Source organism: Amblyomma maculatum, chromosome 2 (assembly GCF_055883805.1).
Source record: "Amblyomma maculatum isolate TAMU_Amacu chromosome 2, ASM5588380v1, whole genome shotgun sequence".
NCBI classification, from domain to species: Eukaryota; Metazoa; Arthropoda; class Arachnida; order Ixodida; family Ixodidae; genus Amblyomma; species Amblyomma maculatum.
The window spans coordinates 38,799,682-38,822,890 of NC_139345.1; the positions used below are offsets into that span (position 1 = coordinate 38,799,682).

At 46.8% G+C, this 23,209-nt stretch overlaps 1 protein-coding gene across 1 annotated transcript in view; it reads right to left on the reverse strand.

Annotated features, from left to right (window-relative positions):
* Positions 1–10,916: 10,916 nt before the first annotated feature.
* Positions 10,917–23,209, reverse strand: part of LOC146198418 (solute carrier family 23 member 1) — an 87,038-nt gene continuing 74,745 nt past the window's right edge. The window contains exons 6-11 of the mRNA XM_084593927.1: positions 22,955–23,078; positions 22,340–22,481; positions 18,791–19,044; positions 17,557–17,830; positions 14,683–14,778; positions 10,917–12,584 (exon numbers count right to left, since the gene is read on the reverse strand). Of these exons, the coding sequence (XP_084450053.1) occupies positions 12,385–12,584; positions 14,683–14,778; positions 17,557–17,830; positions 18,791–19,044; positions 22,340–22,481; positions 22,955–23,078 (1,090 nt within the window). The 3' untranslated portion in view covers positions 10,917–12,384. The remainder of the gene's footprint in view (positions 12,585–14,682; positions 14,779–17,556; positions 17,831–18,790; positions 19,045–22,339; positions 22,482–22,954; positions 23,079–23,209) is intronic.

Sequence of the window (23,209 nt, forward strand, 5' to 3'; positions counted from 1 at the left end):
GTAGTCATAATTGAAAACTTCAAGTGAGAACCATCATACGTAAATAATATTTTAGCCAACACACACACACACACACACACACACACACACACACACACACACACACACACACACACACACACACACACACACACACACACACACACACACACACACACACACACACACACACACACACACACACACACACACACACACACACACACACACACACACACACACACACACACACACACACACACACACGCACACACACACACGCACACACGCACACACACACACACACACGCACACGCACACACACACGCACACACACACGCACACGTACACGCACACGTACACGCACACACACACACACACACACACACACACACTGTAGTACACAATTTCATAAATGACTTCTGTGCAGACACTTGAGCTTTTTGAAGTTGTCCCGCCCCACCACGTTGGCTCAGTGGTTGGGGTGCTCGACTGCTGAAACAAAGGATGCGGGATTGAATCCCGGCCGCGGTGGCCCCTCTTCGATGGAGGCGAAAAGCAAGGCGCCCGTTTACTGTGCGATGTCAGTGCACGTTAAAGAGCCTCATATGGTCAGAATTATTCACAGCCCTCTACTACACGGCGTCCCTCGTAGCCTGAATTGCTTTGGGAAGTTAAACTCTGTAGACTAAATTAAACTAAACTTAATCAAACTAAAGTTATCCACCAGGTAGAGGGAATTAAAACACTGAAGATAAAAAAAGCGGCTTTCCGCATGCATTGAATTCTCTCCGGCCGCTCCAGCTACCACATAAAGTCCTTTTTCACGGAGGGAAAAATGTTTCTCGGAACAGGGCAACTGTGCTCGTTCTCGGTGTGTAATGGATGGCAGCCTTGATATTGCCACGAATACTTGTGATCTTTATTCGTTCCTAACAGAACTCGTTGGCATGTGACCTTATAGCGCGAAGAATGACCTTGCGCTCTTTGTTCACGCTCACTGAAGCGCAAGGTGCACGGAGATTTACCTCGAATGAATGCAGCCAAGCATGACTGCTTCCGTATTGGTCCAGATTGTTCGACTTTCATTTGGCCTGCTTATCTACTAGTATAACTTTCTCGCCGAGTTTAAAATGAGCGCTGGTGTGTAAAGCGGACATTCGTAGTTTAATGACTAAAGAGCACTTTTGTTGCTGGCGCCACCGCCGAGTTCTTTGAGAGCACAAGCCAGCCCAATAAAGACCTGACTTCAGTGTAACGCCTATCGGCCCGTCTGTTGCCTACGGCAATCTCGCCACCACGTGACAATATCTTCCAATGTAGCTCTCGAAAGACGTGAATGTATTCTTGTAATAGCAGTCGTAAAAAAAAATACAAATTAAATGTTATTTGCTTCCTTAACGTCTGCTGTTGCGAGCCGTGCGGAGAGGTGGAACATGGGACGTAACCGTTATTTCCGGTATGCAGTGCGCACCCGATATTCGTGTCCACTGGCTATATAAGTGACCCAGGCAATCGTTTAACGCTAGAAGCACATTCAGTGATGCTAGCTTGTTAGCGTTGTTCGAGTCTAACGGGTATTGAATGGAGCATCACACTAGGAGTACAGACGAAGCATACACAGCCATAAAGGGAAGGCACAGTCTCCGTCAAAAGTATACAAGGCAAGGCGTTTGTCTAAGCTGTTTAGCGCGACCCCGTGACACATCTGGCAGTTAAAAAATTGGGAGGATTGACTACATGAGGACCTTCTGTTATAATGAGACTGTGGACGCTTAAGACACAAAACCAGCACGCTGGATGAGTCAAAAGCAAACCCCCTGGGCTGTAAACTTTTGACGGGGACTGTACGTATACTAAGCTATCGTGGTTCCACAGAAAGGTGAGAACTGAGTATGTGATTTCTGATCAGTAAGAATATTATAGCTTGAAATGTAGAATAATTCCGTAGCATTATACCGAGATGTTGGTAGTTATTGTAACTAACCCCAATAAAAGTTAAACAAATAAGTGGTACAGGCCTTGCGCCTACACCTATTTATTTCACCAGATAGTCGAAAAATGATATGGATGGATGTATGTGTAATCCGTAATGAATAAAGTAAAACAAATACCAAGGTAGGGAAGGAGCAGGCTAAACATCAAGTAGAAGGTTACTATACATGGCATCGCATCTAGTAACAGCTGATGGGAGTTATTAGTAGAGGCAGCATGAAATAATTTACAATTATGGACACCTTATTGACACCGTAGAGTTAAAGGCTTCGTTCTCCAGTAAGTTCCGCGTTGGCGGGGTGAGCGAAAAATCGCGGCACTGGTCATAGAGCTGTACCAACAAGGGGAGCCACGGATTAACGCCATTGCGTCATGCCTTTAAAGACGGAGCTTTATTGTTCCCTCAATATTTTCTTCTGCAGACGGGAAAACCGAAAGTGGACGTAGAACCCGATTGTTGAGACCAGAAACGAAATGCTCTTCATGCTATGCGCTCATTCCAGCATCGTGCAGGGTGGAGGTGCGTACTAGGAAAGGTGAGATGTAATAATCATATGATGAAAAAGAAAACTTGGAAGGAAGAAGCGCATCAATGGGTTAATGTTATAATAGGGGAAATCGATGAATTCAGGATCTCGCTGCTTCAGAGATATTCTGTCACTGTGGAGAACTTAGTGTTTTGGCAATGAAAGATAATTTCTTACATACTGCGCAAAAGCACTAATCCGGAGGCTACTGCCCAGATAAAAATCTTGTCTTGCTTGTGGAGCAGCCAAGAAGTTGCGTACCACACCTGCATATCAACTGCATAACAGCTGCATAGCAATGCGTTGACGAGGGAAGGGCAACTTCAGCAGTATGGTGTTGCAGGCGCGCAGCCAATCAATAAAAGCAGAGATTTAACTGAGTAAAATATATATAATTTCAGTCGACTACACAAAGCGAGGAGACAGAAGAGCACAGCCTGCTCAACACTGTTTTCGCAAGATATTGGAATTTTTGCGAAAATTTCCTGTATGGAGTGCGCAGCAAAGTAACGGGTCGGATAGCTGTACAGGATGACGGCAGAGTTCCTCAGTATATAAAAGATCTGATCAAGACGTACTACATCAAAGCATAAAAACAACTTAATTGCTGTCGGGCTATAGTTGCTCTTCCACGACATTATTACATAATCAACTCGAAGGATACACATTGAAGTGGACGACGCATACGGAAGCGCTTTCGTACTTCTTTTATCAAGACCATTTTTCCTTAATTTTTTTTTTCGTTGAATCAGCAAAAAAATTATGGAGCACTTAAATTTACCTTTGACGGAATAACGCGACAACATTAGTGGTTCCCCTTGCGGATTCTTGCCCGTGTACTTGTATAGTCTCTATTCGCTTAATTACCAGTCCCTGATTTCCCTGAATTCCTGTGGTATCCGGAACATTGAGCGAGAGAGTGGAATTTAAACACGAGTGATGCTCGGGTGCGGCGATGCTGTGTGCTTTCGTGCAATGACCAGCGAAGCTACCTGTTCGCGCCGCTCCGAGATGGAAACCCATTCGCGGCCTATAGGTAGCTCCTTTATCTAAGTTTGTTTTAGCCTCACCTACTCTCTGCCAAGTACCATCCAGGACCGGTCAAACGTCGGCGAAATCGGCAAAAGCGAGTTTATAGTCGAGATAGGGCGAATCTTGCACATAGGACGTAGAAGTGGAATTGAAAATATAGAACAAGAGACAAAAACAAAAATTTTGAGAGACACTGCTGCTGAGTTCACACCCTGATAGACATAACCCGACAGGCTGGACACGCTGCCCGGGGCCAAGGACTCCAGGTCGTCTAGGCGACCTGTAATCCTTCCTGTATTTTTATGTATCCTGTATCTGCTAGGATAAAAAATTTTAGTCACCAGCACTCTCGCGCTGTGCATTGCACAACGGCGTCTTCATCAACTTCCATCTGTGCAAATGCAGTGCATTCGCAAACACACTGTTATCGCACTGCCTTCTTTTAGTCGCGTAAGCGGTTACAAAATTTTGTAGTGTACTGTCACTAAGATACCCTATCAGCGGTTTCGCAGATATTTGTCAGACCTCTGCTTGAACTGGAATACCGAGCCTAAAACCACGCTAAAACGTCCATATTTTTTTTTTATTTGTCGTATATGAAATGCAGCTTTGGTGATAAAAGTGCGAGATAAGGAAGATCATAGAGAGGGTTATTGCTGTGATATGCAACCGAAAAAAAAATCAAGAATAGAACAGTTCTATTCTTTCATCCAAAGCGTTGTTCAGGTGCCGCAAGTGTGGGTCTTGTAAGCGCAAGCATAGGCAGTCAGTCAATTCGTGCACAGCCGGTTCTTTTGTCGTTCAAGGATAGCTCGTCGTTGCTGCTTAATTCCGACGTATAGGCAGGGGCATTTCTATTGGCTACATTTCGCTAGCTCACTTTGCAACATGCATCCGCCACCCGAAGTCGCTGCTTCCGTTCCCTCCGCGCTGGACGATCTTGCCGAGCATGTCCGCAACGATCTGGCTGCGAGGGCTGCTGAGGCCATCGCGCGCACTCTGAGAGATCTGAGGACGGAGCTGGACATCGTCGTAGCCGGGCAGGCGCTGACCTTTGATAGGATACACGACGCAATCGTCGACCTGAAGGAGCTCGTCAGGGACGCGGCTCGAGGGGAACACGTCGACCGCTGACGAGATGGGTGATGACTGCTCCAGGACCTGTGTGCGCTCGAAGGAGGGTGTCTGACGTCGACACGTGTGCGCGTGGAAGCGGTATCGTGAACAGCAAGGACATTGTTCAAGCAGAAAGGCACCGAGGCCATTTCGCAAGTTTAGCTATCGCAAATGTCTCGTTTATCGGATGTCGCCTTTCATGCCTGGACTCTTTCGTAATGTGCACTTACCACATGAAAATGTGTCGCTTCAAAATGCGGCAATATGCATATAGTTAATGGAAAACAAGGGAGCAGCAAGGAGTCTTCCATCATGTAAAGGATGCATGCATTTACACGCCCCCTTTATGAGTACGTTTTTTCGTCTTTTGGAACAGATTGTGACTTTTGCACTGCCGCTGACGTAAGCGCTTTTGATATTCTCCGTGGTTTTAGCTTCGTAGATGAGCGCGCGTTCAAAGCTGTGTACCGGAATTGTTTTTTCGTTTCTTGCATCCTGTGTTTCATGTTGTTGAAACTATTTGTTTACGTATATTGACAAAACAACTGCAATTTTAGCACGCATATGTACTACCGATGTCACGGACTCGTGCTAGAACATCAGAAAACTACCTGGAAGAACTGTGTATTTCTGACAACGCGAGACTCCTCGTAAAAGCAGCTGTGACAACTGCAATTTCGCACGCTCGTTACTCGGAACTGTTTGGTTGAGAGCTCTGTATACTATACACTACATGGTGTGACCAGAATGTGCTGGTTCAAATAAAGACGTCTTTCAGATCCATATTGAATGGATGCAAGAATGTCTCCTGCTGCTTGACGGGCCCTTCTCAGGCGGTAGCCAAGCTGTCAGTCGAAATGCGCGGTTTCTGCTGACAACAAAAATGTTGCACTGATAAACATACAAATTCCACAAAGAAACAACAAAAGCCCTAGGATATTCTGCTCTTCAGCCAGATAATTATGACTAAGCATTACTTCTGCAGTGCCACTGCGCCGCAAGATTACGTGCATCATTTAGATACGCAGATAATGTGATTAGGAATATCTTCATCTGGAAGTTCCTAAAACGAACGTTTGCTGAAGCAAGTGTTAGATCTGGGACGGTAAATTGCCGGCTTTAAAATGTGGCATTCGGCCACGTGTATGAAAAGCACGGTGCTCGTGTATACGACTTCCAAATTGTCCGTGAAAAAATAAGCAACGGGCCAAAAATAAAAATAAACAGTCATCAGATAGTTCTCGTAGTAGGATATTTTGAGACATCAAGTAGGTGCATTCCACCAAACTGTGTTTGTCTTGAGGGCCTTGGGGTTCACTCCTCTTGTCAGAAGGTCGGCAGGGTTCTCCGCTCCTGGGCAGTGATTCCAGAGTTCAGGATCCGTCCTAGCGCCGTTACCCGTAAAGAAAGTCTCCTGTGCGATTGTCGTTTTTTACCTTGCTTATACTTCGGCTTCAGACAAGTATAAGAAAAGTGTACGCGTATGCATCCCCTGGTGTATTTATTAGAACGGGTACACATTTCTGCATCAGACCTCGATTCATCGAGGCGCAAAAGACATATTATGCGCTATATCTGTTTTCAATTGAAATGTAACGAAATTCTTGAAAGTATGACTTCCAGTGCCACTCCATGTACTAATCAATATTCGTTTTATGCCACGTGTAAGAAAGCTAATCAGCGCATTTCGGTTTTTGTATCTTTACTTTCCAACTGTTGCCATTTTTCAGTGGACGAGAGCTCGTCCGTTCCGATCCCATCAAACTACTTGGTGGCCGCTAATCATTTCAGGACGTTGCACTTTCACGGCCAGCAACAGATGACTACGGACAGAAAAATTGTGCGTTTTCGCTTATTTTTCTCTATTTAATGGTCTTGTATTGAAAGCCTGAAATTTTCTTTGCTCACCTGCGCGACGAAAGGAAATAAACTTGCAGGTAGCTCTTAAGACTTTTTACGCGCTGTGTAGGCGTAAGCATGAACGTCTGATCGTGACTTTTTTGAATTTTTATTTACCAATTTTTTAGACCATGATTCCTACTCTTCGCACTGTAACTTGAGGCGCAGGAGCGGAGGCGCGGTCGCTGACGTCACTCCATGTGATCCGCCCGGAGAGGCGCAGCTGCGTTCAGGTGTTCTGAGCTGCAATACCACGTGACTAGGCTGGGGATTTAACAAATAACTGCTTCTCTGGCGCTTGGTTGCTCAGCCTCTCCATGTTTGAAGTACGTGCCGCTCCGAGTCCGTTTTCGGTGGTTGTGCAATATTAACAACAGACAAACAAATGTCTTACGCTCGGAGTTAGAATTAACCGGGATGAACATTTGCAATTTTTTTCCATTCATATATTGCCACAAACACTTACTGCATCTCGCAGTCAGTAGGCCTACCTTTTTTATGCTTGGACAGATGACAATTCGTGGCCTACAAAAGGGTTCCAAATAAGTAGCAAAAAGGATGACTCGCGAGCCAGAGCCCTTGGTTCGATTCCAACCTTATCTAAATTAGCAAAATTTTCTTTTCAGCTCAATTACTTTTCCTTAATTACAGGAAGTTTCCTGTGAAATTTGGCGTCAGTCTAAATATTCCTGGCCTGCCATTTTACATCTTTAGTACTTAATCAATTTTGTTTCGCATGCTTGTAAAAGGAGGTCCCCTGTGCAGCCATTGGCTTTGGGACCTCCTCCTGTATTTACCAAAATCTTATTCAGTCATTGCATTGAATAAATTCTGATTCTGAATCTGATAGACCGGTAACCATGTTTTGGGCATTGCTAATGACGTCACGAGATCACATCAGTTTTGTTACCACTTTTCTGGACATCCGTCATCGCCAGGTTTCTTTGCTGATGAGCCTAGTAAGGCTTTCGCCGTAAAAATGATGCCATGTTGTGACCATCAGCTTTGGTGTCTTTTGCGGGATGCACTGTCGGCGACTTGGCGCCAACGAGCACTCAGGAAATTCCTGCTGGCTGTGGCCTGGTTCGCAAGTTTGTGACGCAACAGCGCCCCTGACATTACGGTGCTTACGGAATATAGAGACGAACCCGGCTACTCCCGTGCGAATATGCCTGGACTCGAACACTGCAGCGGCGGTCACGCTTCGATGGAGGCAAAAAGCAAAAATAAAAGAACCTGCACTGTCTAGGTGGCGCTGCAATTTTCCTGCAGCTTGCCTCAAAAATGCTGCTGTTAGCCGCTTGGTTCGCGATAAATGACCGATCATATTCAGCACTATTATAGATACGCGTGTGACCGATAACCTCCTTGGTCAGGCGCTCTCGATGTAGCCCAGTTATCTGACACACGCCATTCAAACGCTCTACGAAACCGCCTCAAAAGTATTTGCTCTTCTCGCTAGGATATCGGCGCGACGATCGCCACAGCAAACTTCACTGCAGGCTATGTCAGCGCACGTCAAAGATCCTCATGTAATCGATATTAATTCGGAGCCCTCCACTACAGCGCCCCTCATCGCTTCATTCTCTATACGAGACGTCTAAGCTCGCTAAACACAATCACGAAATTTGGCACCCTTGTCCAGTTAAGTTCAGCAAATTAATTACCGAAAATGCCAGCCCCTATAGCCACGGGAGAAAAACCAACTGAGTGTATAATATCGTTGTTATGGCAACGATGCGCTAAATATTGCGGGAGAGGGCTTTGACAGGCACGGTGCTGATGGGAAAACAAGAGCACAGCATATCACAGGGATGGGGACTAGACGACACACAAGAAAAGCTTATCGAAATCATTTGCTTGCACTCTATCATGTGCCACAAGCAAGGGCGAAAACGCGAAACGTGCGAGCGCCCAGAAATCGGTATACCTTATGTCAATAAAAAGCCCTGCTTTGTATCTGAATATCGTGGTGTACCTTATGCATGTGAACCAATTCAAATGTTCTCGTTGTCAAATGCGTTACATGGGAAGCATGAGATGACAGGACAGACGGCACAAGCCGTCCCGTGTTTCCCAAGCATAGCGCATTTGACAACCATGATCAACCTCCTGTTTTAATACTGTTAGTTTTGGATTCCAAATGTTTCACTTTTTCACATCACCTCATTATACCAGATGACATGACAAGACAGCGGTAACGAAGTGCGCTTTGGACGCGCCATAATGGCACAAATGCAGTGTAGCCTGAATTGATATTTTGGGTGACTTGAGACGGGGGGGGGGGGGTTATACAAATCCCATTTGTTTCAACACTTCATTGCTGGTCCGATACGTAAACCTGTACGCATGTGCAGTTCAACCGCAAGTGCAAACAGCGAAGTTTAATTATGGCACAGAAAAAAATAAGTTTATTCTATATAATCATTGTGCACACAGAAAATGGAGAATGAACGATGCATCACTGGATGTAAGCAAAAACGACCCCGGAAAAAATGTCCCCGGAAGATAAGGCACCGGTAAAATCGTCCCCGGAAGGAAAAAAATACAAGGAAGCGGCCTCTGGGAAAAAACGTCATCAAGTCGAAAATTGGCAATAATAATGGCCGTTCCAGAACTCACTTCGCAAAAAAAGAAAAAAAAAAAACCCCGTCTCGTCGTCAGTTTCCCAGTTCTTCAAGTACTCGGACAGGTCTCATCAGTTGCTTATGATAATGCTAATTAAGAAGCGTACGATAGGCTGGTCGAGCTGGTAGCCTTCGGGAACCACCCACGGCAGGAGAGGTCACAGGAACACTCTCGTAGATGTTCTAGTGACGAGCGCCAATCCTTTCTATGGTGAAAGTGTAGAATTCTTGACACGATGGCCACCTGTAGCACTCTTCGCAGCGTCCGTCCCACCATATGCGGTGGTTACCATAACTTTCACCTACCCCCAAAAATATAAAGGAAGCGAAGACGAGGGCGCTGTCGAGACACCACCACAATGCAGCGCAGATCGTGGCATGAAAGCTCTCAATACAAATCGCTTGGGCCAATGTTGTCATTAACATAAAATGACTCACAGAGGCATCTGCCGTCGGCCAATAATTTTCTGCTACCATCATTATTTTTGTTATTAACCCCCGCATCAGTAAATTTTGGCCGTTTAGCAACCTCAAATCCGACGGGTGAAACAGCTGTGTTATACAATATTGCAGCACACCACATGGAAACGCATTCTGCGCCTTAGATCATAACGAACTATCATTTCCGCATTCATTTTTCAGCGGTTTTGTAAGTATTGAGAGTGCAGTGTCTGTTGCCAGGTGGCGAGGCCTCGTTAGGCGTATATATCAAACACTTTTTTACCTTTCTTCATTATGTGCATCAGTGTTTTCTACCAAAATAAAATGCAAATACAACAAACTACACGACGTGGAATTGCAAAACAAATAATTAAATAAACAAAGAAACAAACAGTGGAAACAAAATACAAAAAAGGTTCAAGCTGAAACCATAACGGTAGGTGCAAAAAAATAAGAGCAGTAAAAGCCTGTGATGGTGAAAGCAATTCACTCCTGGTAAGCCCGGCTCTAAATGAGGCCAAGCTTGACGTTATTGTACATGTTTGGGAGGACTTTTCTTCCGTGGACGTCTCTTCCGGAGCCATTTTTTTTCGGGGACGTTTACTACAGGGCAGTTTTTTCCGCAGACATTTTTATCGAAACCCGCAAGCACTGTGTTTGGACCTTCATACAGTCCAGTTTTACTGCCGCCGTCAGGTGCTCCTGGACGGATAAATCTAGCCGAGGATTCCTATCCCTGGCTGCGTATAGAGTGAGCCTGTTTCATTACACATAGGCGAAGGGTTGTACTTTTTGAGGCGGGCCAATATTGCGTTCTTTAAAATGGGCGCATGCGAATTCAATTTAAGTAAATGTGTTCCAAGATATCATAACAAGTTGTACTTTGAGGGAAGTTTCATAAGCCTTAAAACTGCATTTCTCATCTGAACCCCTTTCAACATGGGGTCGCCTGCTTTTTAGCTTAGTCTCGGCTCTAAATTACATATGTATCTTCAGGGGGTAACAATCAGTTTGGTGTGTAGCTTTTTGGAAGCTGGGCGTTAACTCGTACGTGGTTTATCGACGGCGACTTTCGCGCCGCAAAACGAAAGTTCTCGGTAAATCAAAATTTTTCTCCAGGGTTATTAGACAGTAGTTAAGTTAAAAACTAAGCATATGCGCAGCAGGAGCAGGGGAGGGGGAGAGGGGGGGGGGACAAATTTCCATTTAATACCGTGAGCAAATGTTGAATTACATCTTATCTACCTTATGAATTACATCTGACCCCCCCCCCCCCCCCCTCCTCACATCCCATCTCCAATTCCCATGGACGCTAAGAGTGCCCCCACGACATAGGCCGGCATAACCCGTGTCCAGTATCCCCGCCCCAAGAATACCCCAAAGAACTTAGCAATAGTAGTAGTAACTACATCTATTCCGGCACAAATATTTCTCTCGCTGGTCTCTAATCATCCCTGTTTATTGGTAGGCTCCTTGTCCAGGGAATTCCTTAACCATATATGCATCTCTCAGAAGGAATTTAACGGCGGCGCAACACGGAAACGGACACAGACAAGAAGGGGACACCACATGCGCACTGGTATCGCAAACAGACCACCGGTTATCGGCATCTGTTTTATCTATGCCTCGTCACTGAAGCTTTTCAATGTCGACTTATACTTTTCAGCGTTTGCAGAGGAAGGTGTTGGCAATCTTACAATATTTCTGTCCAGAAATTCGAGTGGTTATTTGGTTTATTGGACGGTGTGTACAGTTTCCCGCGGCTTGCTCGTATTGTTTTTTCCTAACCTTCGCCCCGAAGGGCCAGAACACGACAGCACAATGACATTTATAAATCCATCTTAGAAATGATGTATTCAACATTGCTTCAGCACCGAGGTACTTTCGTGGTTTCACATGTCAGCGGGTGCGATTCTGCCCGCATAGCGCTTCCATTATGTGCATGCCATATACGCGGATGGCGTTAAACGCCAGAAGCAAAACTGACAAGAATGGCGATAGATTAGAAGGAAGAGTCGTGTCCTTAACGCTGCACTGAAGCATATCAGAGTACCAGAACGTGCTAACGGCTCCATTATCTGTCGGTACCTGTTGCGCTTGCTGTTTATGTGCTGGCGAAGATAGTCGTAGAAATGGTGAATAACGGTAGCGGAGCAACGGTACGCTGTAAAACCAATCTTATTTCGTGAACTTCGATTCATATTTGTTTAGTACATCAGATGCAGATAAACTTATGTGTATAAGTCCATATAAATAGACCCTAGACCACATCTTTGTGAAAACCTTTCACAGCAACGATTTACATACATTCCGCACAATCACGCACACAAAACTCATCTATACATATAAACACATGTATGTACAAACAAGCGCACATTGCACTGCGCGCTCAAGTGTCCTGGATAACTGGAAAGAGCATTTCAAGTCACGTCCCACTGCGACCGGTGCACACATTTCCCTTGAGCTTTTCGAGCTCGATACGTAGGCGCATCAGCTGTCTCACTCTGGGCGGACACCTTGCTGCACCGTGTGGGAGGGGAATGAAATGTGGGAGGGCGGCAAGAGGGAGAAAGGGGTGCAGGTGCTCGGTCGAGCGTAGTGGAGAAGTACGTCTCATTGTCACCGTATCACACAGCACGTCGCTTCCACCGTAGGTAATGGTCCGTCTTCTCTAGACCGAATGGATGGCGTCACTAAAGCCATGTTTGTTCACCTAAAGTCTGACTGTGGAGCGGCGAACGGTGCTCGCCGATCGCTGTTCGGCCCGACTACCGGCCGAAAGCTCGGAAGTTCGGGCAGAAGGGCAGGAAGCGAGAGAACGGTATCTTGTTGGCGATGAAGCCGGCGCCCGGCGGGTCGTAGCAGTCCTTGACGGACACGGACTCTCCCGGCCTGCTGTCGTCGCTTCCTTCCTCCCCGCCGCACTCATGCTCTCGCCAGCCGTTCAGGCCCCGCTCTTCGGGCGTGCCTGCATAACGAGCACGTCATGAGCCACCAGCTGCCGTTCCACTAAAGCCAGGCACAGGAAGCCAAGTACATGGGGTGGAGTGAGGGAAGGAACGGGAGGTATTGTAGACGTGACGGAAGCACGCAAAATCGTGCGTGACTGATCTCGCAAAAAAGCAACTACTACTACAATAATGACCTCCCGTGCCGTCACCTCTACCCTGCCACATGCTGCGAACGAAGGAACTTCTACAGCGACTGCCGTAAATGGCACGTTATGGCGAGTCACTGCACTGTCCGCGCATGTCATATCCGTTGCCACATCCCGCATCTTTACGCTTAATTGACTCGGCTGCTCCAATACTATCAGCAAAGGAATTCATGCGGCGCGAATGCGAGTGTAACTCACGACAGACCACGACGTCACCAGGCTATTTCATGCATATACGAAGGTGACCCCGCCGGGCGTCCGATCCAGACGTCCGGGCGGTGCCTTTCATTTGCTGCTTCCTCGCACGCCGCACCACACAACAAACAGAAGCAGACCCAGATGTACCATACTCGCATCGCACATGCCGCGCTCTCCCAACAGTTGCTCCAAACAAAACCACCATTTCGCACCACTCTAGCCATAGAGTTAATACAAAGACTCTAGAGGGAAAGCTGCCCGTTCACCCAATGCATTCGAGGGGTGACCGCGTGATTGCCGCCATTATCACACTGTTCATTGGTTGCCAGATGAATTTTACTTGCTAAATCTGGCACATGAAGATGGTTTGAAGCTGGCACTTGGATCGTGGGAAGATGGCGGCGTGCAGGTAACCGACGGCGGGCGGCTACTGTTTAGTAGGTGCTGTAAACAACGGCAGAATCGTCGCGTGTGGAGCATTTCTTGTGATATGTTGCGTCGCGTACCTACTGTAACATCACATAGGTGTCCTGATTCTTCTGAGTTGCTATCGCAAGGCCGGCTATCCCTGCGATTGTTTCGCGCTTCGCATGCATTTCGTCCGTCGAGCGCACATAAATCTCCTCTGTGCCCGATCACCTGAAAATATGTCAGAAATTTGCTTTGGCGCAAGACGACGACCACAGTATATTAAAAAAAAAAAAAATCAGTGCCGAATTCCACAGCAACGGCCCTTGGTCTATCCGGGGTGGCTAGTGCTGCATACAGTAAATGTCAAAGGGTGCTCGTGTGTGTTTACTGTTGATCTGCTACGTCTGCTCGCAAACATGGTTTCCAATTGTTCTACATCATTCCTTTATGGCCAAGAAGGTACCTGAAGGATTATATAATATGCTTGAAACTTGAAAACAATGTATAGAAATTTCCTACAGTTGTGTTATCGGCAGCGGTTTTTAAAACTTTTGTTCAAACCTTTGTTCATTTTTGACGCAGTGAGCAGAAACTGTGCTGGCCACAATGATAAATTTGATGATGGCGGCGAACCAGTGAGAAGCTCGTTTCCCTGCCCAGCTTTCCCTCTAGAGTCTTTGTATTAACTCTATGACTCTAGCGGCTGATGAAATCCACGCTACCACATGGGTAAATGTCCGGTAAACATGATTTGCGATTCCAGTTGCTGATGGCGGAAGGACGTAAAGCCTAAAACGAGGTGGCGGAAGAAAAGAGCACAGGGTTGGCCCGAGGTGGGTCCGAAAAACAAAGATGGCATTCTTCGGAGGTTTCCGATACTTTACTTTTTTTTTTTCACTTGCTTAGATGTGACGTCAAAAGTATCGAACCACAGGCCTGATGCGAAAGGGCACACTGGGCTTTATATGTTGGTCCGTCAAGGCTTGTGCTGCAGCTGCTCGGGCACATACTACTTGCGCTTGTGGAGGCAAGTGAATGTGATGGAGAGATCACATTCCATTTACTCCTGGTGCGACTCGTATACGAGCTTGTGGAGCATTAGGCCTGCAGACATCATATCTGCATATGCACAGCTTAAGCGGCTATATTATGCGATTATTTATCTATAGCACGGTACCGACTAACCTTGGTGCTGAATTTAATAGTAAAATTCTGTTTGTTCAACTAGCGTTGGTCTTCAGGTATTTCGAGGGAAAGCAGTGCCGTAACGGCTGATCGTGCAGAAAGTTGCGTAACCCACCGGGAACCGTGTTGTCCAGGAAGATGCCGACGAACCCTCCGACGAACATGCTTGTGCTGAGCAGGACACGGAACACCTGGTCGACTTCTTCGCTCCCTGTGAGAGAAAGAGAGAAGAACGATTGCTCAAGTGTTTATAAATGCGGTGGACGATGGTTACTGTCTAACGGAGCACATTTTCACAACTGAACGTAAAACTATGCACGACGTTCACGCTTTCTGAAACTGCAGGGGCCGGAACACGTCAATTGCGTAGAGGTAAAAAGCTCTCGAGGTTATACTCTTGAGCCTGATCGAGAGGCCATGGATGTTATATGATTCCTGTAAGCCAAACCCTGGAACTCGTGTACGCAGTCTAGTGCAATATTCTGCAGACAAAACGAAGGAAAAATAATGCCCATGTCGTGCGCAGATAGAGTGAGCCATGAAATACAACGAGCACTCATATAAACGCATACTGAGTGCTCGTGGTAATTAAATTGTTGCGGACAAGGAAGACAGAGAAGCGGATAGTGGAGTGGGTAGGCGTCCGCGCTCTGTGCAATGTCATAGCACGCTGAAGATCCCCAGATGTTCGACTACATCAACATTCTAAACACCAGAACGGGAGCCGCGCTCTCTTTCTTACGCTTTGGCATGTGCTCGTCGTATTCCTTTATGTGTTTCCTTCATTATGTTACGAATGAGTGGAGCAATTGAGAGTTTGTGGTGTGAAAGCTCCGGGGTGCGCTGTTCAGGTTCGTAGTCATGTTGAATGTACAGACAGTCCTGCAGGTGACGCCCAGCGATGGTCTGCATAAGCCGTGTGTAGTTCTCCCTGAGCACGTGAATAGCGTTAACTACCCGCAATGCAGAGAGTTTTTGATTTAATGTGCTGATGGGCAGGTCTATGAAGGGTTTGGTTACTTTCCTGGGGATTGCATCAGCCCTGTTGTTAAATATGCTGATGTAGCCGAACCATCGCCCAGGCGACATCACACGGCGGAAGGTGTACATCATGGAATTCATGTGGACGGACTATTATTTAGAGCCGCAAATCCAAACTAAGCAGAGGAGGTCGTTGTCGCCTTAGTGGTTGCAGGCCTACAATCCAAATGCATAGCCACATACTCTCGAAGGGGCCTGTGAAAGCTACTTGACAGGAAACATTATCCGATAGCAACAAAATTTCGAGACCTTTCTAATAACCTGTAGGTAGTCCAGGCCATCAGGATCTTCGAGGCAATGAAACTGCAGATGCAGCGAGCTGCGCACTTATTCCTCGGGAACCTCCCTGTTTCCCTGAACAGCCTAAATGTCCTACACCACTACGATTCAGAGCAGTTCGAGGCTATGCTGCTGCGAGCAGCGTCGCGTGTATCCCCCTCCAGCAAAAGGCCTATTCAAAACAGGAGAACGCGTTATAAGGCGCCTCCAAACCCCCTCCAGCAAAAGGCCTACTAAAAACTGGAGAACGCGTTATAAGGCGCCTCCAAACAAGGATGCTGCTCTGCCAACCCGTAGTAAAACATTTTGACCCATAAAACCAATAGGCAGTGCCCATACTGTGGTGATGTGGCAGACGTTTATCACATGGTCTGGGCCTGCCAACAATGTCCAAAACTATCCCCTATTTCCCACCCAACTTGAGAGGACTGGGAGGCAACCCTGCTCAAGAGCTCCGGACCAGAGGAACAATCAGCTCTGGTCCAGCAGGCTCGAGTAGCGGCTTCGACCAATGATTTCCATGAACAAGGACGACACCTAGTTGACTGGTGCCCACTGGCGTCACTCTCTCTCATTACCGAATAAATGTTTTCACCACTACCACCATCACCACCGAGTTGGCACCTGCCGAGTAGTTTCTTTGAGACGGGAGGGTAAGATGGGGATCGAATCATCCAGGACCATTGGATATAGTGAGTATGACACTTTAGTCCTATAGGTCCCATCGAGAATCGGAAAGGGAGCCGCAGACGGGAGCCGCTACAGCTGCATCATCATGCGTTACTTACCCCCTTAATAAATTTTGACTGTTAGATTTGCTTTTTTTTTGCTTTTTGGGTGGCAGGTCTCGACTTGCAGGTTTTTGCACTCTTATTTGTAGATAATTCCGCAAATTTACGGAATGTAAATTTTGGGATTTCACTTTAACTGAAAGCTTCAACAAATGCCGCAATACGAACTATAGATGATACACGGAATATTAAATATTTCTCCGTTATACGATGTTAGTCCAAATAATAAATCTAGGTGCATGTGTTGGGAATGCAGTAGTATGAATGCTTGAAACGCACTCGTGCTGCTTCTCCTCCTCCTCGCTGCTGCTCGACACATAAGCTGGGCCTGTGCGACCCACCGATGCTCCATCTTCAGAGACATACTTCCGCGGTCGCTCTTGATTCTATAGCTCCACTCCAAAATGATAAGGGGCACTGTCTATAGACACGTCTACACACACCCAAGTGCAACTGCCAACTGCCGCCGAACTCACCACAGTCCTCGACCGTGTCATCTGAGCAGTACACTTGCCAACCGTCAACACACCCGCCGACTCGTCCATGTCGCGTGCTTTTATGACGTCATACGCTCCACGGGCCAATCAGCACTCAGTCATGTGATGTGATCTGATGATGTCACGAACTCGTCGGCCAATCATTGAATTTTAGGATAGAAACGCCAGACATCAAACGCAGGACTCTCCATTTTACACCCGATGAGGCTCTATTGCTATCGCATTAAAACGAAGTCTACTTGTATGATGTGCTCCATGAAACTTTATGTAGTTTGGAACGGTAACCATCTTTGAATCCACTAGACTGTACGGACTCCACTCCACGCGCTTTCTTTTTCTTCTTTTTCACCTTTGTGAAAAATGGCATCATGTGCAGTTTACCTGTGGCAATAGTGGCTGGGTGGCGTCGCACCCAGTCGGGCACGCACAGCCCCAGAAACAGGGAGGCGCCCAGCACGAACAGGTTTCGCGAAGAGTTGAGGTCCACGAACTGCAGGCTGCTGAGGCCCACCGCGGATACGACGCTGAACATGACGATGAAAATGCCGCCCATGATAGGCTCCGGGATGGCGGCGAACAGGGCGCCCACCTTGCCCACCATGCCCAGTACGAGCATGATGGCTGCGCCGTACTGAATCACCCGCCGGCTGGCCACCTGCACGTTTAGGCACGCCGTGGTTACTTCATCACTTTCTCGAACTTAACACAGCACCATCGTAAGTAAAGCACGTTGCCGTTGCAGGCACGCATCATTCCTATCATGGCTTTCGTACAGGTGACGCCACGAACCAAGCAGTCACTACTTAAAGGTGAAATCAGACGCTACATTGACAGTCTTCGAAGTGCGGATCTCGACAGTTGGATGTTTCTTGAATGACCATCATTCGAACGCTCTGACCTTTGTGATCATCCGCAAAAGGGACACGTCGCACATATGTGATAGCTTCGGTATGTATTTGTTTGGCGTAACGCTTATTAAAAATGAGCTTTGTTACTCAGACAGTGCCTCATTGAAAAAAAGAAAAAGTCGGGCGTGAAACTAACCTATTCACATCTTTAACATTCGTATTCACGCGGAAGAAGGATACCTTGGGTAAAAAAAAAAAAAGTGCTCGACAACGTATTCGATGCCAATATCATTACGTGTAAGCACTATTCGCTGACGATTTTTCCGCTCGTGTGGCTCAACCGACGAAGAGACACTTCAAGGCAGCGTGTTTGACGCGGAAACATGAATAAGGGTGCATGTGGAGGGAAGCTTCAGTCTGCTGTCTAGTGTTTCAGTATGGGGACAGGTCACAAGAAGCCGAGATGAAAACAAGTTCATTATTAATATAAACAGCGCGAACACGAAGACAAAGGACAAGATAAAGAAACAGTACAAGCGCTGTTTCTTGTCCTTTGTCTTCGTGTTCGCGCTGTTTATATTAATAATGAACAAGTACCAACTCGCCCAACAAAGTATCATGAAAACAAGTCTTTTTCTTAAAACGTTAGCCAGCGAAGAAGGCGACCCTCGTTCGGGTGTGCGTTGAGTTGACCCAGTAACCACTTCAAATATGCGGGGCTCTCCGATTCAATCACTGAATTACATGTTTCACTGCTAGTTCCTCACCTTTGTGATTCCGATTGCACCGATGTTCTCACTGTACGAGGTGAGGCCGCATCCGGCGCCCCATGCGGCTGCCAGCACGGAGCCCAGGCCTTCGACCATGATGCCCCGGTTGACAGCGTGCACAGGCGGTACCGGTGCGCCAGAAAGCCGCGCGCACGCGTGGTAGTCGCCCACGGACTCCACCACGGACACCAGCACTCCAGCCAGCAGGCCTACCACGGCACCCACACTCACGGTGGGGAGGCCCCACTGGACTGCATATACAAGTGTGAGATACGCGTGAACATATAGCACAGCACATCATAGCGTAGCTTGAACATAAAATTAAATAACATGAGAGTAACATGGCATACAGCTAGCTAATGTCACCCAAGGAGCCGTGTGGGCAGACGCAGCGGCGAATCCAAAATGAGACCATTTGATGTTGGTGACTTCACAATAGATGGCACATATCGACACAAGGAGATCGGCAGTTAAGAATTGGGCTAGACAGAGCTTTGCAGCTGTATATTTAAGCGGCCAAAAAGAAAATTACGGGAGAGGAAGGGGACCAAAGGGGAGCACACATTTCTTTTTGCTTCTTTAAAAGGTCATAACACACGCAGGAGAACACAGTGGGACCTGTAGTAGAGTATACTATAGGGATAAATTCATCAAGACAGTCGATTAGATTCCAGTAAGCAATTTTGAATGGTTGAACAAGGACACATGCGGCTTACCCAAGTATGGTGGCGCCAAATAATGATAACAGCGGGCTGCACAAGCTAAGACCAAGCTGCTTCAATGGCTCCTGCTAACATTCGGATACTCAACATGGTGAAGGGGCGGCAGCACATTAGCAAGAAATACCCACTCATTCCGGTTCCCCCCAAAATGCGGATGCGGGAAAAAGCGCCGAACCAGAGCTGTAAAAATAGAAATTTAGAGGCGGGACACGGCAGAATTCTTCTCCTTCGGTGCATATGGCACATACCAGCAGTGGGGGATTGGCCAGAGTTCATTGCAGGTGTAAGAATAGAATTCTGGCAGAAGTATTTGAATTACCTAAACAGGTCGCTTCGTCGTTATTGGGGGCTAAGTGCGGATACCGTGCGCTGCGAAACGCGTGATATTACCCCCGCCCACGAAATAAAAGCATTTTCTAGATAAGAAATGAGCTGTGTACAATAAGGGAAAATAAAGAGTAAACTGAACCGCGAAATCCGTGGAAGCTGGCGGGCGTAGAAAGATCAGTCAAGTTCGCATTGCGGGGAGGTGATAACAACTCAAAACACAACGTGGACAGCGCTGCAGTGACGCGAAAAGCAAAGCTTTAAAACGGACCTCATGCACAGTTTTCAGCCATGGCCGCCGATGGCCGACTTTTGCAGGTTGAACGGTTTTGCTCTTGACGCTGCGGTTACCGTTACATCGTGAACAACTTCGTAATTAACGCTGCTGATGCAGCGAAGTACTTTGTAAGGTCCGAATTGAAGGTGGAGAGGCTTTTCATTCAGCTCATTGCAGTGCACGGTGTCCACATCCAGGCCTAGTCACCCGGTTAGTATAGTGCACTCCCGTGCGCTGAAGGTTGTAGCGTCGGCCGTATACGCGTATATATGATGATTGCTGCTCCCTGTCATCGCGACTGCAGGACGAGTCCCGCTACAATCACAGTCGACTCTAAAATGGCAATTAAATAATAGAAAAACACGCTTGAACGTCTCTGCTTCGTAAATAGGGTCTTTTGAAATATCACGTCTGGTTAGGAGACGACAAGCAGAAGAGTAACACGGCGCATAGCAGCTATAAAGCATTTTGTGAGCATTGTCTTGTTTTCTATAAATAGCGCGTACAAAACAACAAAATATTTCTTTTCTTTTTTTCTTTTTTTTTCAACAGCTGCTCTCGCAAACTGAACGCAACGAAATGCAGTAGCCGTTAAGGATCAAGTGAGCAAGGGGGTACCTGGCGAATCACCCGCATTAATTTCAGATTTCTGCCCCACGTTACATATCCTCAGCATCACACACCAAGAACGTTTTAAATTCGAAAGCAGGAAAAAAAATAAAATAAATTAAATAAAAATAAAAACGAGAATGCCAAGGCTAGTGCCTAGCCTAGATTTGCTGTCTCGCCAAATACACACTGTCTCGGGTTTCATTTAAATGACCGTAATTGCAACTTACTTGATAGGCACAAAAATGGTGTAATTTCTTTATCCTCTCTTTACACCTGGCTCATCGTTTTCTATCTAATGTGTTGTTTTTACTCACACCATACCCGGATATTCTGGAAAAATTCTGCGAAAGTGCGTCTGAAAGTAACTTTTCCAAATAATGTATAACTGCCACATCCATCACCATTAACCGTTGATCATCCTTCGGTAGGCTAGCGAGTTGTTCTTTTTTGTTTTGCTATTTGCTACACCCGTCGCCGTAACAGAAATTGGGCAAATACGGTGTTGGAGAAAACAAGCACGGCATTTCTTATCAGAATTGTAGCGCAACCATGCTTTGTCTAGTGTTCAGGGTGACGTCATACCATTTCTCTTCCCATCTAGCGTCCATCTTCTAGTCAAGTTGGAGGCTATAGTTTGAGATGGGGATTCGAAGTATACGACATATGCACAGTAGACAAGTGTAGGTGTCCACTGAGAAGTCAGATATCACGCTTTCATTTCCCCCAAAAACCAACTTAAAAAATTATCAGCCCCGCCGCGGTACTGAACCGGAATACTCGGGTTCGAATCCGACCGCCGGCGGCTGCGTTTGGATGGAGGTGAAACGAAGGGTGGTCCATGTACTGTGCGATGTCAGTGCGTGTTGAAGATCCCCAGGTTGAAGGAGAAAACCAGCGAATCGGAAATGCAACCCTACGGCAGTCTTATAGTTATTCGTTGAAAGCGCAGGACAAACTTCAAGCAAACGTTTTGGTACGCAGCGTAAGCTTCGATAATTCCTATCAATATGTCCACAAAAAGTGCCTTGCAATATTATACAGTTACCTCATAATTGTTTAAAAAAGCGTCCCAGTGCTTTTCTGCAGCACTTTTAATTACTCGTTGTAAGCGCAGGACAGAATCCGAGGCAATCTTTTTTGCGGAACATCAGAAGCGCGGACTGTTCCCATCAACATGCGCATAACAATCTCTTACAATATTCTATGCAGTAGTGTCACGGTTAAAAGGTGTTCCAGAAAGCTGGGTTTGAGTACTTGTTTCTGCCAAGAGTAACAACTCACAAGCGTAACGGCACGCACTACTTGTTCGGTCGAAGAACTCCTTTTGGTTTCGTTTATGTCTTGAGGAATTGGACGTTCCAGACGCAGGCTATTGGGGACGCAGTAGTGGGGAGGTTCGTATAAGTTCGCGTACCTCGGGTTCTTTGTAATGCACTGACATCGCACAGTACACACGGGCGCCTTGTGTTTTGTCTCCATCTAAACGCGGCCGAGATCGAAGGCGGGTCGTCCGGCTCAGCAATCACGCGCCCTATACACTCTGCCGCCAAGGTAGGGCATATGCTGTAACAGTTGACTAAAAGCGATGATTCTTAGCTGTGTACGTACAAGGATAGGAGAAATTAAACCAGTCGCTCTCTCTCAACGCTCGCAGTCTTGTGTCTGTGCGGGCTGCGCTCTCAGGGCCAACGGCATTGGTCAGGGTTAGCGCCAGGCAGACGAGCCACATGATTCCGATGGTCATGATGATCTGGCAAGAAACAAATAGAAGGCAAAGCGAGCTTAGCATTCCAGCTCGGTCTTGGTCGTTGGTCATTCGACACTTTACAAGCAGCAACCAAAGCTACTTTCACTACTTGCCAGCCGTGCCGTGATTTGTTTGGTGGCTTTGCGACAAAATATTTTGCATTGCCTGGAACTGTGGGGTAAAAACAAACAAGCGAGTGCGTACTAAGAGATAATTAAGAGACACTAGAAGTAAAATAAATCCACAGATTAGCCGAATCTCACTGTTAGCGGCCATCCTATATACTTCACGAAGAGGGACGTCCAGGCCTGAAGACAGATTGCTAATTGTGAATCCTTTAGTTTTTCTCCTGCGTTTTCATTAATTTGTTCGTATTCGAGCTCTGTGGGCCGCTGCCCACAAATCACTTCGTATGCACGCTGATGACTTTTGTTAAAGCCGTCAGCGTTTAGTAAAGATCAATGTGGGCGACGTACCGGGAAGAGGGAGAACAGCGCCATCCTGCGGGGTCGGTGGGGTTCCTTGCGATGCCTGGTGCCCACTACGGGTACTCGGACGTTGCGCAGGTACTGGGAGAACAGCGTCACCAGTACCACGGTCCTACAAGGTAAGCGACAGTCAGTGAGCGCTAGTAAGAATGCGTCACAGCGCAGTTTCGTCTCGATCGCCTTTGGCTTTGGCGCAACGTCGACGAACTGCCTATACCGAGAACGGACAATCGTAGAAAAAAG